This window comes from Odontomachus brunneus, unplaced genomic scaffold (genome assembly GCF_010583005.1).
Source record: "Odontomachus brunneus isolate Ranch 3 - 2012 unplaced genomic scaffold, Obru_v1 Obru_scaffold_006, whole genome shotgun sequence".
NCBI lineage: Eukaryota > Metazoa > Arthropoda > Insecta > Hymenoptera > Formicidae > Odontomachus > Odontomachus brunneus.
The window spans coordinates 814,542-833,120 of NW_022639456.1; the positions used below are offsets into that span (position 1 = coordinate 814,542).

The following is an 18,579-nucleotide window of genomic DNA, read 5'->3' on the forward strand; positions in this document are numbered from 1 at the left end:
GGGGGGGGGGGGGGGGGGCACCAGCGAAGGGGGAATGTCTCAAATTTATTTTAGATTTATGTCCCGCGCAACTCTGAAATATCATGTGAGTATTTTGAAGAGCAAATCTCTCGTGAATCTTTGACGAAAAGCGCTCCGTGAATTTAAAATTAAGCCGGGCCTGCTCTGGAGAGAAATTAAGTCTCTTTCCTGAACGTGCTCGTCAAGTATGAAAACCCGTATAAATTCCGTAAAATATGTTAACGTCGTCCCGTTGTTCGCGCGTACCCGCCACTCCATCGCACCACTTCCCCGGGACGTGAGAAATAGTTTCGATAAAATTCTGAAACGAAATCCCGAGACGAAATCCCGGCCGGGCGTGCTCGGGTGAAATTTTTTCGCGAACAGAACTTGGTCGCGAGATTGGAACATATACACATCTATACACATTTGTGTAATATTATAAAATAATACCCTCGGAACCGATACCCCACAGTGTCATTTCCATTCATCAGCTCACGTATTTCGTGCGGAGCATTCTTGCCGCTGCCGGAGAGAGACACGGGGATAGGTAGTTTTCAGCAGTCGTGACTACAGAAACTGCGTGAGACACGAACCGGTCCGATCTTTTCGTGGTTCTTGTCAACGTTTGCTCACTCACGTGGCTCTTAATCCCTAAGAACGGTCGCACCGCCGACCTGTCCGTGTAATCTCTTTTTCGCTTTCTCAATGGAGCGCCTATTATGTTCTCGTCGACGAGTGCGTATGAGTATAGTTTTTTGTGTATTCTGGAAGAAGACAGAACTACCGATAAATCGCATGCTACAGTTGAATACTACTTATGCAATCGTGTCAATCTTCTTCTAGCTAGAAGAGTCCTAAAGCGATATCCCGATTGGTTCTTTAGCTCAGGTTTACGTCTTACGTCTACAGTTACGGCAGTCCATGTGCCCTGAGGACTGCATTTCGAGGATCCCGTTCTTCGGCGTGCGAACGTAGGGACTGACAGTCGCACGCGCTGATGTCGTTTTACGGCTGGCGAATGCGCCCGGGTAATCTCGTCGCGCTGGAATACATTTAATTGTGTATTAAAGTGCCAAACGGTCTAGACGGGACATTTTAGCGTCGCGACTTTATCGCGCGGGTCCTCGTGTAATGAGGATCTTTCCCTCTCTCGTTCCAGTCTCACTCGGTCGCCTGCTCGCTGCTATCATATTGTTTAAGCATGCTGCGAGCGAGATCGACTCGTCAGGCCGGTTAATTTGCCCGCGCGGATCATAATCTCGTCGAACGTTATAAAGTTGAAGAGCGTATCCGAATAACAGTCCATTAGCGGGGCGCGGAATTTTTGTTGCCCCAACAATTTTTTATTCTCACCTCTCGCTTGTTTTCCTCCTTCGTTTCGATTCTGGAGAGCTACTGTGTCTTCTGTGTCCTTTATTTCGAGCCTTCAAAGCTTTATTATAAAGAGTGAAAGCGCGCTATAAAAGTCCCGCGGTTGCCAACGGGTTATTATTGTCGGCCGAAATTTATGAACAGCGGTCGATCTCGGGCGAGAGTTCCTCGGGATATGAACGGTTTCGGCGACTTTCGGTCGCCGGTTAGGAGAGCGTTCAATTTAAACGGGTAATAATGTTCACGCGGTGGCGACGCGACATCGTAGTCGTCGCCGGAGTGTGCCGTCCCTGTCTCCTTCTCTCTCGCTAAGCGAACCAGAAATAGTCGCTGTTTTGTCTCCCGATCGGAGAGCAACCGTCTCTCTCCTCTCCTCCCCTCTCGTCCTCGTCTATTTCCGACTGTCTCTCTCTTTCTCTGTCTCCTCCAGCCTCCTGCCGCCGTCTTTCCGACTCGTAGGAGTGCACGAAATAAAACGTCCCCGCGAATGCAGATACGCGAGGATAAACCACCTCGGGGAGGATCGAGCGAGCTCGTAGAAGTGGCTCTCTCACGTCGCGATTCTCACGTGCGCTCGCTTTCATCTCGCCGAGATGAAAAGCCGGCTGATTGATGGAATCGCGATTCCACCGGCGAACGCGACGCGAGTCACCTCCTGCTCACTTTTCGCCGACGACGGACGATTTCCAGGTCGTCGCGACAGCGCTTGTATCGAAGTATCGAATAAATCATTATCGGCGTGACGAAAAGTGCGCAAATTTTGGGCGTGAGATCGAACAGATTGATGACAATAAGTGATTGAAGAACAAAAAAAGATCAACATCATTCAGCATTATTCTCGCGGATTAGCGCCTCTCCCAGCGATTATATCACACGATCGCGTGTCGGTTACAAAATACCCATTCATCGCGCGTCTCTCGATTTATCCGAGCGACGATCTCGACGGAGAGGCGTCCTGATCGGCGTGCCGCTCATAGAGACACGGAGAATTACCGGATAAAATATTTCCACAGAGTGATTGTTTCACGGAGGAGCGCGTACCGAGCCCGATCATCGCGACCGTTCCGCACTAGGTGGATAGAGAGAAAAAGAAAGAGAAAGAGAGAGAGACTTATCGGGCGTGTTTAGAGAATGCATGAAATACCATTGGAAGTTATTACGGTCGTTGTCGTGAAATATCACCGCCGCGGCACGCAATAAGAAATCCGCGATACGGTAGCGGCGACGTGAATAGCCCCAAGTGCAAGAATCCTTTCTCTCGCGCGCGGCCGCCTGCACCTGATTGCATAAACGCCGTAACCGGCGAGTGTGTAAGTGTGTGCATGTTACCGGCCACTGTCGCGCAACGTCCTGAAATGCACTGACCTTCTATTGTTCCCCGGACAAATCGCTGTTCGCGGTGCTTACAGTGGCCGTACCTCTCCTGCACCGATTCGCGTCGACCAGGAGGCGAGGGAAGAGCTTGTCTCGAAGAACCGTCGCGAATCTCGTCGCGAGAAAGGGAGAGACAGACAGAGAGATAGAGAAAGAGAGGGAGAAAGAAAGCAGCGATTACATCGCTGCATCTTGACCTTTTTCTCCCGGCCCTTGCAAATGTCATTAAACCGGAGATCGTGACGATCCGCGGGCAATAGACCCCGAGGCGGACGATACTCTTTAAATCGATCGAGATCGAAAGCGGAGGAGGCGTCGCTTTCACACGGAAGGAAACGCTTGAAAGAACGGGTCGACGGATGAAAGTATCGCGGAAGGATAAGAGGGAATTAAAAAACCGTGCGGTTACGAGAAAATTAGTTCAAAGTTCCGCGCTCTTCGCATAGAGTGCTACATCGAGAGGAAGATAAAGAGAGAATATTTATTCGTTGGGCACTGACAGCTTATTCATTCGAATCTAAACTCTTTCGCTTGAACGGAATAAACAATTGTCTTTGTGAAAAGTTAAGGTTTTAAAGAAACGTACACAGGGAAAAACGATATGGTTTGCCACACGAAAGTCTGGCTCTGCCAATCAGATTCGATATCAGAATCCGGTTGGCAGAACCAGATTTACGTGTATATTTTATATTGTATAAATAATGTGTCGTATTTTGTACCCCATCGAGTAAATATTTAGTATTTTGTCTCTTGGATATTTTTTATTTCTCAGTGTGTGAGATATTCGGATGATACTGATTTTTTTTACGCAGCTGGTCGATAGCGTGGACCTGTGGTAGCTATTTAACCAAGTGTCCAAAAGTTTTAATTACACCGAGAGAATATTGTAACAAAAATTACAGTACAATTTTAGTACTCCGAGAATAGATTAGCAGTATGATGAAAATTATAATGAGACATAGTAAAGGTGACCATCAATATAATGAAAATTACCATAAATGTAATAAAAATTATCATGTTTATGATCTCACGTTTATTATATTTTATTACTACTACTAAAATTGTATCGCAATTTTTACTACAATATTCTCTCCGTGCACTTTTACACAATGTTCCGTGCAATTTGGTACAAGGAAAAGGAACAACGATCTCTTCTGTCCTTCAAAACCGCGTTACTCGTTAAACTGTATTTTTAACGGAGACACATGGTTCATTTACTAATGACACCATTTTGGGGACAGTTTTAAGCTTTGTTTCATGGTCGTTTTCATGTGAAGGATTGCATCAGCGCGCGCGCGCGCGCGAAAATGCGCGTAGATAATGGGCTGCGCGAAATTAGCATAAAGCCACGTACGTCGGTGGTGCAACGAGATACCGCGGCCGGCAATGAGGGAAAGAGGCGGCCGATTACAAAGTAAGACACTTGCAGATTGCAGTTAGCGTTACCGCGGTTAAGCGCATTATACGCCTGCAGCGGCTCGTAACGCGCTTTCTCTCTTCCTGGTGTTCTCCCACACGCTTCCCTCAAGTCCGTCCGTCCGTCCGTGCGCGTTCGTTCGACGTTGCCTCGCTCGTGCTTTTACGAATCCCCGGAGATAGGTACCCGGAGAAAAACGGACACTAGCGATGCGAAAGGCACGGTACCTCGTGTTTATCTTGTTATTCCTGAGAGAGAGGCGTCAGTTTGCGTTCTCGACTTTTGTCGTCGTCGTCCTACGGCTAATGAGAAACCATTAAACGACTACGTCGTACGTCATGATTATTTTTCCAAAATTTGCTTCGTCACGCCTGACTCATCGGGCATGACGCCGGCAGGTTTATCATGCCACCTTATCCGTAAAAGTCAATTTTAACGTTGAATTTGATGTTCACTTAGGTCGGCTCGTTCATCATGTTCGGTTCGGGGTGTCTCTCAGGTAGTCTCCGAAGTTAAAAGTACAGTTATCTCGTTGCGGGAAGATTTCGGAGTAAATGTCCCTTGACCGTCGCTGTCCCTTCGCCGTACGACGTTTTTGTAAAAAGATAGCGAGGTATCATAACCTTTATCAGAAAAAAAGAAGAAAAGAACAGCCTTTATCGAAAAAAAAGAAGACCTGACCTTATCTTATCTGACCTTATCTTACCTGACCGTATCTGCTATCGTGGGCAGGAAGACCACCACATTCCGTGATCATTGTTCGTCGTGCATTTCACGAATGCGCTCGCTCGCTCGTTTCGCTCCGATCTGTCACGTAAGAAACACCGTATCTCACGCCATTTTTACGGGAAAACCGAGCTCGGACGAATGCGTATCTCGTGCGGCTTGCGTGAAACAATGTGATACAAATGCGTGGCGACGATTCGTCGCCAAACCGTATCCCGGCCGGCTACTGTTTTGTCGTGGTCGTCTTAACCTGTCTCAGCTGGAAATCGGTCAACGTCCATATCTTCCTCTCTATCTCTCTCCCTTTTCTTCTCTTCGTCGAGGCGGCGTCGTCTATTGTGCCGAAGCGTGCTCACGCGCGTTTCTTTCAATCAGAACCGCAATTTTACGGTCACGTAAATCTCATATTAAGATGCGTCACCTGCGCGTCATTGTGAGATCATTATATTAGCAGTATGGGACGTGTCCCGTCATAATCCGATTACGAGGCGGCCGGCGACTGCATGTGTTTTGACCCCTTGCCGGATGTGAAATGGTCGCTTCCGGCTCATTTGCGCTGTAATCGCGGCCTTTGTTTTCGACAGGTACCGAACTCGAAACTGACGCGACGGCCTTGCCAGGGGAGGCCGAAAGCTTATCGACCTGTGACGTCCGTCGAGTATTGACAACCGTTGTTGTTGTAATCGCAGAGAGCCGAGCACAACGTCGCGTTATTTATTTTTTTATTTTTTTTTTTCGTTCTTTTTCAAGTCACGTAAATTCGGTATCGTTTAGTGTCAAACGCACGCGCGCGGTTCTTGCCCGAGAGAGTAATATTTCGCGCGTTTTAGTCAAATTTATATTTCAACGATCGCGCGTGCGAGTGAAAACACATCGCCCTCTCCCGCGATGTGCTTTGTCCCGAAAAATGAATTCGCCGTCTTTCAACCTCGTGGCGAATCTGAAAATCCCGTCCAGCCCGTTGTTTTTCACCCAACGTTTTTCCGACAATCGAGGCCGTGATACGTGCCTCGCTCGGCGCGACAAAGTGACGATTGAGGATCTCTCCCTCGGTCCTGCGAGGATCCCGATGAAAGGGGGAGAGAGGAGGATGCGAATTAGAGGGAGGGAGATAAGGACGGGGAACAGGTAGAAAAGTGCTGACTGCCTGCAGTGATGGAGGAGAAGCCGGAGGAGGACGAGGGACGGCGGAGGGCGAAGGGAGACGGGGACGAAAGAGTGGCTGAAAAGACACCGGCGCTGAGAGCGGAGAGGCACAGAGAGCGAGCCGGGGCTTTATAGTCGAGGCGAACCGGTTTTCCGTATCTCCGATGACTCATCCTTCGCGACGACGCAGCGTCAAGTGCATTTCCTGGCCTGGCCTGGCGCATCCCAACCTAAACTCTCTCTTCCCCTCCCTCTCGCGCGCCACCAAGCGTCTGTCACTCTTCGCCGTGCTCGTGTTCCTTCTCCTCGCTCCAACCTCGTCGGCCTCCCCTCTCCTCTCCTCTCTTCTTCCCGGTCTCGCTCATTTTCTCCGCTCTCTTCTCCGGCGGCGACCGACGAGGAGCAGCGCGCGTCTCAGTGGTGCTCATGACGGAGAGAAACATCGTAAAGTCGGGATACACGCTCGATGTCGCGGTAAGTCACCTCGCGCGATGTAACGGGACGAACACGAAAGAGGCTCGGGAAAGACAAGAAAAACGCGGAAGGGGAGAGGTCCGTGAAGAGAGAGACGCGTTCTCGTGGCTATTATTATTTTATCGACACTGCGACGCTCCATCTCGCTGTCTCTCCTTCTTCCTCCTTCTCCTGCCATGCCAAGAGAAAGAGGGGAGAGTCGCTGTTCTCCTTAGAATATTTTTCCCCCTTTTTTTCTTTCCTTTCTTCCCCTTTTTTTCTCTCCTTTTCCTTCCCTCTTTTTTTTCATGAACACCGGATACCTCGCGCACACAGCGGCAATAACGCCGAGTTACGCGGAGAATTCGCGCGAAACGGCCTTTTACATCGGAAACGGTAATTTATGCCGCGCTAACGTTCTCGCAAAGTTCAAAGTGCAGCTCTCCACGTAGCGTGTGCGGCGTGTGCTGCGAGCGGCGCGGGCGCGCGGAAAAAGCAGGCATTAGCTACCGGCGAACGGTACTTTGACTCGCGGTGCATCGCGGTGCATTAATTAACGCTCGGCATATTGGACTTAACCTGGTTAGCTGACACCGGTATAATTAAAGCGCAATAGTCACACACACGCACAGGACGACGCGACCGCGAAAGTATCACTTACGAGCGCGAGCGTTTTGCTCGTGTTTACGATTTGCACGCGCGCCGTTGGCTGCATCTCGTTTGTTATAAAACTATTCTCTCATAGTTAGAAGTGGAATGAGAAGCAGAGGAAGCGACGATATCTTATCGTCGACGAGAAATCTCGGGTGCACCGACAGAAAAAATACCTACAAAATGTAGAATATTCGATGGGTATTGACAACATATTTACTTCAATCTATAAAATTCCCTTATTCAAGCAGAAGAAACGATTGCTTTCGTGAAAAGCCAAGATCTCGAGAAGGTTTTTTCACTTGAGAAATTGTTTCGCGCAGTATAAAATTACGCGGTTTTGATGTAAGTAAAAATATGTCTTTAGCACATTTACACTAAATATTATTTTATTTGCTAAATATCTTTGGGTATGCTCAGTATTCCAAAACAATTCCTTGTGGTGGGATATCTGAATTTATAATCGCAAGAGCGACTCCGATACGTTGAAACACCGAGGATTCGTCCGCGGTATTCGCGATCAGAATAGAGGAAATGGATCAGAATGGACGTTTTTGGGGCATCCCGCGATGTGAATAATTCGCGGCACCGATCGCGGACGACACGGGTGTTGTTTGCGAACGCGAATTCATTCCCCGGCACAGCTCGTCGACTCTAAATAAAAAGCGAACCGTCGTGGATCATTTGCTGCAGGATGAAGGAGCTGCCGGAGGAGGAAGCTTCCTCCGTGCGCGCGAAAGGTTAGGTGAAACACTCTGGCAGTTTGATTTATGGCCGACGTACCGAGTTATCGCTTTGCCAATAGTGGAAATCGAGGAGAAGAGCGGCGCGCTGCGAAGTCGGGGACGGAAGAAAAAGGGTGTAGTCGGAGATGAATCGATGAACGCGCGCGCGGCGCTCTCCTTACTTCCCGCTTCTTTTTTCGCGATTGCTGGTCGATCATTATCCTTCCGGTTCTTTTACCGCTTCAAACACCGTGGGGAGAAAAACATAGGTATTTGCGGTACCTTCTTTCTCGCTGAGTCGATCGGACACGCTTATTTGAATCGATGGAATTCCCGAGAGGAAGCTTCCCCATCTCTCTACAACGATTAATGAAAACAGATATGCGTCTGATGAAATATATTCAAAATAAATAGTCTCTCTCTCTTTCTTTTTTTTTTCAAATGGTTACTTACTTAATGGTTATTACTGTTTTCTTCATGTTGAGGCTTGAAGGGAGACTTGTTCGATAATTATATAATATTTGAGAGAAATGAAAAGATAGATATATAGATAGAGATAGATATTTTCACAATACTCTCTCTCTCTCTCTCTCTCTCTCTCTCTCTCTCTCTCTCTCTCTCTGCATTTAATACACATTCTTCATTTCAATGAGCAATACATTGACTTACTCAACTGCAGTAGGGTGTATAGGACAAGCGAAAATAATTGATATGGATAGATAATGGGATTAATGGGTAATCAAAAGTGCTCTCCTTTCTCATAATCTCTTTAATATGTTTTTTGGTCGCGTTGAAAATTTCAACAAAATGTAATGATTCAAAAGAGGTGATGGAAAAGAGTTAAAAATCTCGTCGCCGACTGTCATCTCATTCTGTGTCCTCTGCTGCATCTTTATCAATCAGTCATCCTGATCAACATCTCGTGGCCAGATACTCAATGATACCAAACGATAGTACGAATCAATCGAAAACTGCGTTAATTAACGTCGCCACGTTACTCGACGACAATGGTCGAGTGCCACGGGCGACACTTACGATACGTACCGCCCTGACAACTTCGACTCGTCGTCGATGTTTTGGGAACGTTGATTGTTGTGATCACTCGGTCATGTTCAGCGGTGGGGAGACCACACTTGGCTATTGATGGGAGATGACGTAGCCCTTTTTGCCCATTGTTTTGGTATGCTCGTGCGTCGAGTACTTTTCCGTGTCCGCGTCATTATGTATCGAACCGACGAGCAACATACACATATCGCGACGCGGGCTGGGTACGTTCAATTCTTGTCAGTTGATTCAAATATTACGTCAACCTTTGAGACACTTTATCGGTCGACATTGCGTTCATTAACATACGATTATCCGATCGATTCGTATCTACGCGAGTGTCAGTGTCAGTGCTAGTGCGTATCCAGAATATCACGACGGAATAGCTGCAAACGAGGATGCTGGGTCGGGAAGCTAGGACGGAGGATATAGGACATCAAGACCCACTCGTGAGCACATCATGTGTTCTTAGGTGTGTCGAACCGTTCGTTATAACGAATTTTTCCGATTTTGACAGACGTTTGACGAATTTACCGCGAATAAAAGGATACCCGAGTCGAAATTCAGAATCTATTTTAAAGCCGGCACTCATAGTGCGGACCATTATTTAATAAATAACAATTATATCTTCGTAAATCTGATTATTGCTCATCAATCTTATTTATTCTTCTCTTGTGCAACAAGAAATATCAATCTAAACAGCTTATTAACGATCCAATATGCAATTAGTTATCAATTAAATCGATCAAAGATCGCAAAAAATTTGCCACTATAAGTACCGGCATAAGAGTCTCATGAGTGTTGAGGTTTACATCTAATAATAATTTCTGAATAGCTAAAAACCTATCCAGCTTTTTTACTCCTATTATTGCCGTTATAGTGAAGTTGCATTTAAATCCCGTGATGTTTACACAACTGTCTTTATCCTCCCCCCTCACTTCCTCAGGATATCCAAATCCTAATTTCCAAGGAATGAAAAGAAAACACAAAAGATTAGATGAAGGTAAAATGTTTATTGTTTTATTTAGATAATTATTATATTAATTATTTAATATCTGCTTATAGCATATACTCTATCTGCTGTGTGAGTAAGTTACATAATCAGCACACTGTTTTTTTAAATTAACAATAAAGATCAAATGCAAATAGAATATTGAGATAATGAGTTATTAAATACTCTATTAAGTATCTGGAGTCGTCGGACTCCATGAAAAATTTTCATCATTAATATAGAATCAAAATTTCGACTTGGAATAACATTATACTTTTTTAAAGTGAATCAGTGAATAGTCACTATATCAGTTATAAATATAGCACTGAGCACTTTCAGTGCAACACTTATAACTGCAAATCAGTGTATATTCACTGTTTTCAGTGATGTTTCACTGATTCATTTTAAGAGAGTAAGGTTTTTATGAATTAATTAATATTTTAGTATGAAAATCTAACATGAATTTATATTTTAATTAAAAAACTATTGTTTTTTACTGTATTCCATATAAAGGACTTTATCGAAATTTGTTAAGAAATGTGGACAACATTATATGATTGCAATAGTTTCTACTTGTCAAGAGGATTAAAAAGAATATACTTTTACGTCTTTTCCGATCACATCAATTACACGACGCTCCGTCGAATGACATTTTTTATGCGTCACGTCTGATAAATTCGACGTTTCCGATACTTTTTTTTTCTCCTGCAAAGGGAGGACCCTTCAAACGTTAACTAATGCTTGGTCTCCATAACGGGGCGAAATGGAGCAAGAATAAAGCGAATGAGGGAGGAAAGGAGAAAGAAAGAGAGAGAGAGTGCTGCGAATGATAGTAATTTGTTCCACTTCTTTTCCCGGCGAAACAATCCAGTCGGGGACCGCGATAAGAGCCAATAGCTCGGAGGGGAGCAAAACGTATTTGCCATTCCAGAAACCACCCTATGTATTCATCTCCGGCCCTTCGCGTGGGAGCACACGTACGAGTTCGCAAGATTGAAGTCAGAATAAAATACGATGGTAGCAAATAGACCTCGAGTCGCGTACACTCTCGCTCTTTATCTTCGTCTCTCTCTCTCTCTCTCTCTCTCTCTCTCTCTCTCTCTCTCTCTCTCTCTCTCTTCGCGTTTACTTAAATTATGTATGAAGTGTTGTCGGTTGCTGGCGAAGACGTCAGACCTAATTCGATGTTACCGTCGAATTGAATTTTTTTCCTGCAAGTATACGAAGGATATTTTGTGAGCTTCGTTTTTTTTTTATCTAATTCGAAGAATCTCTTCGGGAAAAGATATCTCGCGCATGATCAATGTGTTTTGAGACGATCAAAATTGAACAATTGTTCGGTAGTGTAATGTGATGTGATACAATAAAGACTTAAGTCGAGCGAGTCGTTTGCTCAAGTATTTTGCTTTCGAACGCCGCTCGTCTCAATTATTCACGCGTCGCCTATTTGTTATAAATGAATACGCCTGGTATTATTCCAATCTCATTATGTACACAAATGACTAAAGCACTTAAACCTTTTATTTGTGGAAGCGTGATTTATCGTGTCATGTTTTCGATGTTATCTCCCGGAGGCAGACGTAACGCCCCACGATCGAAAATTAGGGAAGTAACACTACCCCCTCCCGCTCCGTCCCGCGATAACCCGCAGTTAACGAACCGACCCCTCGCTCGAGCTCGTAACGAAATCGTCATTCGAGCTCGCGACGACCGAGACCGAAGATTGCTTCGTAAATTCTTTTAATACCCGACCTTTCGTTCGATAAAAGTGCAGTCTCTCGGAGGGTCGACCTTCTGGATCGAGGGTGCCGAGAGCAACAAGTGTGATTCCAAGAGGATGCTTCAGGATCGTCAGCCGGGCTAGTACTCTCATTGTGGATTTATCGATCCACGCCGTTCTCCGCGTTTATTCTCGCGTTCGCGCGAAAGTAAAACCTCCGCGAAACACGACGACGAACTCGCGCGTCTCGTTGGCTCTCCATCGCGGTTAAAAATCATTCAAATCGTTTCCTCGCTCTCTTTCTTCCTCTTCTTCTCTTTCGGCGTCGTGTCGCGTGTCAATCGTGATTCACTCGGGTAGCGTTCGCAAAATTTTCCGGGAGTGGTAGACGGACGGCGAGAATGTAAGCGCGAATAAATGCAGATGTCGGTACTTTAATGGGGATAATCGTCCGTGGTGTATATTATACGCGGTGACGTTTTGTATATATGCGCCCGCATAAATCGACACGACCCCGCGTCGCACGGTCGCTCGCAATAAACTCGTGGTCCCCGCAATAAGGGAGCGCGTCGTCGACCATTCTTCGGTGGAAGAGGGAGAGAGAGAGCGGAAAGCACCCACGAGGGTGAAGGGTCGTAATCTATTCCGCCACCCTTATATTACAAGGGATGATATGTTCGCGACAATCGAGACCCTCCGGTTTCTCTTCATTCCGCGAAGATCGCCGATTAGAACCGCCAAAATTTTTCCGAACATTTCGTGAGCATTAAAGGGGACGAGGGGAGAGAAATTATATCTTTTTTTAAATTTACTCCTTTTGAAGAACCCGAGTCAAAAATTTTGGTCCTATGTTAAATCTTAAATTCTACAACGCAATAGGAGTTAAGTTGGCAAAGCAGATTTAACTCTAATGATACAATTTAGTCTTATTTTAACTTTGTCGATGATGTTCGAAATTTTCCTTTTCATTTTCTTTAGCGTCAAAGTAGATATTGAATGGCATAGTGAGATTGAAAGCAAGATGAAAATTTCGACTCGGGAAGTCTCGAGCTTCTTCGCGCGACTTTTCTATTTTCTTCATAATTTTATTTATGACATTATTTTCCTCGTGTGTGTTTTATTTTATATAATATTTAATTTTAACATAGTGCCGTGTGCTTGTCATCCTACGATTTTGCGAATCTCAGAACTAAGGTCGTGCCGATGAGAACGCGATGAGGGCTAACGCGACTTTATTGTGGCCGCCGCGGATAAACGCCGCGGTACGTATTATCGATCGCGAGCTCTCACCTCGCCGTGAACCTGGAAATCCCGCCTCTCGCGGAATTAATTAAGGTGTGAAAAATTTTGTAGCCTCCCTCCGAGTGCGCCTCCGTCTCGTCCCACTTTCCCTCAGCCTCTCTTCCTCTCTCTCCTTCTCCCTTTTATCCCCTCGTCGTCGAAGGAATTTTCAAATATTTCCGGGCAGACGCCCGATAAATTCTCGGCGTTGGAAAATATTTCCGATAGCCGACCGACAATCCGCCCACCTTGGCCGACCTCCTACGCGAGAAGAGGCTGCGGAGCGGTCTGAGAGATGCGCGTACACACACACACACGTTCTCACTTGCATTACCTACCAGGTACACACGTGCGCGTGTCAAGTTTGAATTTAAATTTCACCGTAGATAAGAGTTGCGACACCGTCGGAGCATTCTCCCCAGGTCGGCCCCGGAAAAGAACAGTCTCCTAAGTAGGCGCTTAAGTGCGCGCGTACGTCACCGTGTTCTAAGTGCGACGCGCAAAGGATCAAGGATCTCTCCCTCTTACTCTCTCTTTCTTTCATCCTTTCCCTTTTTCTTTCTCTCTCTCCTCAGCTTGATTTACAATTCCATCCTGGGCGCACGGTAGCTTCCGTTCGCGTTCTTTGAACAACGCCTCGTCCCTTTGGCGCGAGGTTCGACCGGCGTCGAATTTTAAATAAATCTCGTGTCTGCTCTTGGAGCTCGCCGCGACAGCGACGAGTTCGCTGAGCTTTCTTCCGAGAGTTTTCTCGAGGCATATAAAAAAAAATATATATATATATATGTATGTATATAAATATATAAATGTATGTGTATAAATATATATAAATATATATATATATATATATATATATATATATATGTATGTGTTGTGAGATACTGTGACCCTACTTTGAACTCTCTTTTATCGATAAATGTGCCTCTAAATGCGCTTATAAGTCAATATCAGAAGGCTCACAAATTACAATTAGAGGTAGTTTTGATAAAAGAGAACTCATAAGGACCTTTATGCATTTCCCTGAATACTAACGTGCACCCGAACCCTAATAAATTGATCAGGCTCGATTTATTATTGAATATAATCTGACTCGATCTATATTTGCTTTGGTAAAGTCAGATTCGAGCCTGTCTGTCGACAATCACCAAAGTGAATATAAAACGGACCAGAAATTATATTTGACGATAAGTCGAGTCGGGTATTATCGGGCCTTGATTTGCAGGGCTTTAACGGGACGGATTTGTCGAAAAATATTTTCGACGGTTGGTCCCCCGACGCGAGTCTGGAATTCTTGACGAGAATCGCGTTCGTCGTTCGCGCTTTTCTCTCGGTTTTAAAAACGACCCGTTGTGTACGACAAGCAAAAAAATGTTTGGCATTTGTGTACTTATAATCACACAGAGAAATGATCACTATAAATTATAGTAAAAAAATCTTTTTTTTACATGAAATTCTACTATAACGTTAGGCACAATAATCTCATGTTACTGTTCTAATATTTTATCAGATAGAATATGGTTGGGGCCGAAAATAATCGACGAAAACGATCCAACTATAATTTTAATCAGATGACTAAATCGTTTCTTTTTTCTCTCAATGATAAAGCGTTCAAGTCCGCGTCGCGTTGAGGCGCTTTCAAAGAACAATCCTCGTTTAATTCATTGCGGTCCTAAATGAACCCGACGGCCGGACATCGGCCCGCGATGCCGCACATTCGACTGACGTGCATCGCGTTGAGCGCAAATGCCGTTTGTAAATTCGTTGCCCCATAGCGAGATTTACCGTGCCGGCCGTTAATATCATTCCATCGCTGACAACCTGGAGCCGATTGCGACGGGGGAAAACTGCTGGTAATTAATTGATTGTACCATTATGCGGGAGGAGGCCTGCGGTTTGGCTCGGAGGAGCTCTTTTATCTCGCTCTTTTCGGAGGACACGCGTATGCAGCCGCGCTCATTAATTCCGTATTCAAAGGTCGCGGCATAACGATCCTCTGTGCCGAGCTCGCGCTCTGTTATTGTATTACATGGCCACGTTCAGCTCGTTGCAAATAATATATTATAAATAGATTAAATGTGTTAAAACGCGAAAGAGAGAGGGAGACAGACAGAGGCGCATCATTTATTGTGTGTTCTGGGACAATATCCTCTCAAGCGCGCGCGTGCGAGAGCGAGAGAGAGAGAGAGAGAGAGAGAGAGAGAGAGAGAGAGAGAGAAAGAGAGAGAAAGCCGCCTCTATCGCGGCTCGTTACCAGCACCCATAAACTGATATGCGCACGCGAATTAATTTGTTCAACGCTACTGGGATTAAGAGGGGAAGGGAGAAGAGCGCGTTTTAATATCGACGCGTTCATCAAAATTCCCAATAACGAGCGATCATTACAGCTGATTTTCTTCCACTTTGTGGTGGCGGGTTTGTCACGTTTTGTAATAACGCGAAACAAATTGGCTGGATATAAAGCCACCGCGTGTCGCAGCCGCACCCGGTGAATCATTCTGTCGCACGCGGAAGTTTCGTATCGATTGTGATAGCATTTTAGGTGTTACATAATAATAATAATAACAACAACAATCGTCATCATCATCATCATCATTTTACAATCGCGCGCGTCGTTCGATCTCCTCAATCAGCGCATTCTTCGGGTCGGGCCGCGTGCGCTAATAATCGTCGTCGCAATCATAATATATCTAAGCAACATCCGAGCACCACGTCGCTCAGCTTAATTCAATCGCACCGTCGAGCATTGTGCACGCGCGTGTGTATACACTGTGTGTGTATATAGTGCGGACGATTACAACGTAGCAAATGAATCACCCCGCTCGATCGTTAACGTTTCTTCCGCCGTAATCACGGCGGAACGGGCTCTCCTTACGCCCTCGTAATCGCACGTTGCCGCGTGCATGCGTGTCTGTTCACAATGCATTACGACGTAATGCATCGTGACCGCACGACGCCGCTGAGAAAACTCGCTGCTCGCATTGTTGATCGCAAAAAGATATGTCAGTTGCGTAGTCTCGTGTTGTGCGCCCCGAAAAAAAAATGATCTTACCTTCAGCGGAATTCTCTTATATGTGCACTCGGAGAGAAAAGATTATCTGAAAAACATTTACTCGGTAGATACTGATAATATATATTTACTTAACCCTTTGTGAAACACAGGACCTTCGTAATTCGGATTCTAATAAAATAATCATGCTACATTTCTGACAACAATTCGAGAGATCGTTCTTTTTGAAATTAATTTTTTTATATTTTTGCAACAAAATATCTCCATTCCTATAACCATTTTTTGATCTTTACTTCATGCTCCTTTTTTAGGCAACTATCTTTTTACTTTGAAAACTATAAAATAAAACAACATATGATATGACTCCTTTTATTACAAATTATAAAATACTGAATACGGTATATAAATGATCTTACGGTGAAATCACTGTGCTCCAAATTTCAATTATTTTGTTGAGATAGAACAGTTTCTTTCATGATTAGTTAAGATTTCGAGAAAATTTTCTTGTTTGAAAAATATTTCATATTGGCACAAGTGTTAATATTCAGCGAATATTTTCTGGATTCTTTTTCTCTCAGTATGAGAGGTCTTAACTCTCTTTTGAAACCAAAAGCTTATTTCAGGAAGCGAAGTGAGGTCGATCGCGGTTCGTCACGGCGCGTTGCGCGACAGTTCTGCATCACGGGAACGCGTCTTCTCGCGAATTTCGGCCCGTGAAACCGATTCGAGCGCGTGATTCACGACCAGCGCGCGGCTTCACGCACGTGTTCCTGGCGCGCGTCTCCTTTTCCTTGGCGCAACGCCAAGCTACGAGACAACGTCGCCGTCGTCGTCGTCGTCGTGTGCTTCCCGGCCGTCCTTCCCGGCCTTAATTATCGGGCCCGATGCGTCGTCGTAAATTCACGAAAGTTCATTGCCGGTACGCGACGATGCGTTCCCGTGAATACTCGAACGATACTCGGATTGCGCGCGACCTCGCAGTTGTCGCTGGCAGACGCGGAGAAGGTTGACGCAAAATACGAATTATACTGTTTGCAAAAATTGACTGCGATAGGCAAGATGCGACAAATTCTACGCACCACATACAGTTCTTTGGCAGATACCGAAAACAGCGACAAAATTTTTACCGTGACATTCAGATATTTTACGTAAACCAGCAGAATATTTTTTTGTATGCTCGAATATACGTTGAAAAGTTAGAATTTTTCTTTCCCGACGTGAACAGTGCGCAAAAATTGAGAGCGTCGTCGTAAAAGCGATCCGAGACGGCCGAATCTGACGGCATACATACGTGGACGGTGAACACGGATTCATCGGTTGATGCACGTGATTAACCAGCGGTCAGACGGATACAGCGAGATAGGGATGTGAAAGGGGAGGAAGGAAGAGAGGTGAGAAAGAGAGAGAGAGAGAATTGAATAGGAGGACGAACGTGCGGGGCGCGAAGGTGGGAGAAGGGCGACCGAATAGAGGGAATTAAAAGTAATCACGGTCGTATTTACGCGACGCACCGCCGGGACGGTTCGCTGTCCACCGCAGAAATGCGACTGCACGCGAATCGTCCTGATCGGGAAAGAAGGGAGAACGGCGGCGAGCGGCGGCCGGACGGAAAGGTGATGCGTATCGAAACACGAAGCGGAACGTATAATAGCCGTGCAGGGCAGCAAAGTGAAATTCGCGGCGCCAAAGCGACGACAAAACACAGGGGATGCTGCGGCGGGGAAATTTTCCAGCGTGCAACGCAACGCAACACGTACGCCATGAATGCGGTGTACGCGCCGTTAATAGTTGTTTCGGCGTTCTCGCGCTGGAAATCCGCTCTTCTGGGGTCGGCCGGTCGGCCGGCCGGCCGGCGTGCGCGTTGTCTGTGGGTTTGGCTTTTCGCCGAGCGGAATTTTGCCGCGCTCTCTCGCCGTCTCCCTCTCCCCCACGGTCCCTCGACGTTCTCCCTCGCGTGTCTAGTTTGTTAATCACGAATCTAATTTCTCTACGGACGTTAAACGAACGGGTCTTGCGAGCGGCGCGCAATTTCGTACACACGCTCCCCGGCTCGCGCGAGTGAACTCCTCCGCGTCCGCGGAGTCGTTGCACTCGTCGACGACGGGTGTCCGCGCGTCCTACACCACCGGCTATTCTTACGACGATCGGGCGCGCGCGCGACGCATCCCAATATCGCACGCGAGAACGCATGCATACATCTCGAGATTGTAGATTCAAAGTCTCAGAATGGAGTTCGCGCGCGCGCGCGAACCTTGATCCAAATCGCGCGTCCCGCTTTCGCCACAACCACCCGCCTCCCCTCCTCGAAAAATCGCGCGCTGCCCCAGTTTTTCCACCCATTGTCCTGTCTGCCTCCTCCCCCTCATCTGCACGCGCCGGAGATGCATTGTTGTTCATCTCGGGAATAATCATTAAAGCGCGCGTGCGATTCTCGACGGCGATGAGCGCGGAATCGCGCTCGCGCTGCGCTCTCCACACAACGCGCGAGTTACAATTAACACGAAAGTTAGACGTCACCGGCTGCTGCTACCGCCGCCGCCGTCGTCGCCGCTGTCCGTGTATCCGAGGTTGGTTATTGCGGCGCGCGTAATGCACGCGCGCGTGTTTCGGTTGTTCCGTAACGACTCCCGGATCTCGCGCAACACACACACACACACACACACATACACA

At 46.3% G+C, this 18,579-nt stretch overlaps 1 protein-coding gene across 13 annotated transcripts in view; it reads left to right on the plus strand.

Annotated features, from left to right (window-relative positions):
* Window positions 1-18,579, plus strand: part of LOC116852389 (protein scalloped) — a 200,663-nt gene that overhangs the window by 59,565 nt on the left and 122,519 nt on the right. The window contains exon 1 of one of the 13 annotated variants that reach the window (XM_032832682.1): window positions 52-6,511. The exons of 8 other annotated variants lie outside the window; for them this stretch is intronic. In XM_032832682.1, the coding sequence (XP_032688573.1) occupies window positions 6,202-6,511 (310 nt within the window). In that variant the 5' untranslated portion in view covers window positions 52-6,201. Of the gene's footprint in view, window positions 1-51; window positions 6,512-8,508; window positions 9,383-18,579 lie in introns of those variants that run through there. 4 more of the 13 variants (XM_032832689.1, XM_032832762.1, XM_032832753.1 and 1 more) reach the window with 4 other exon arrangements.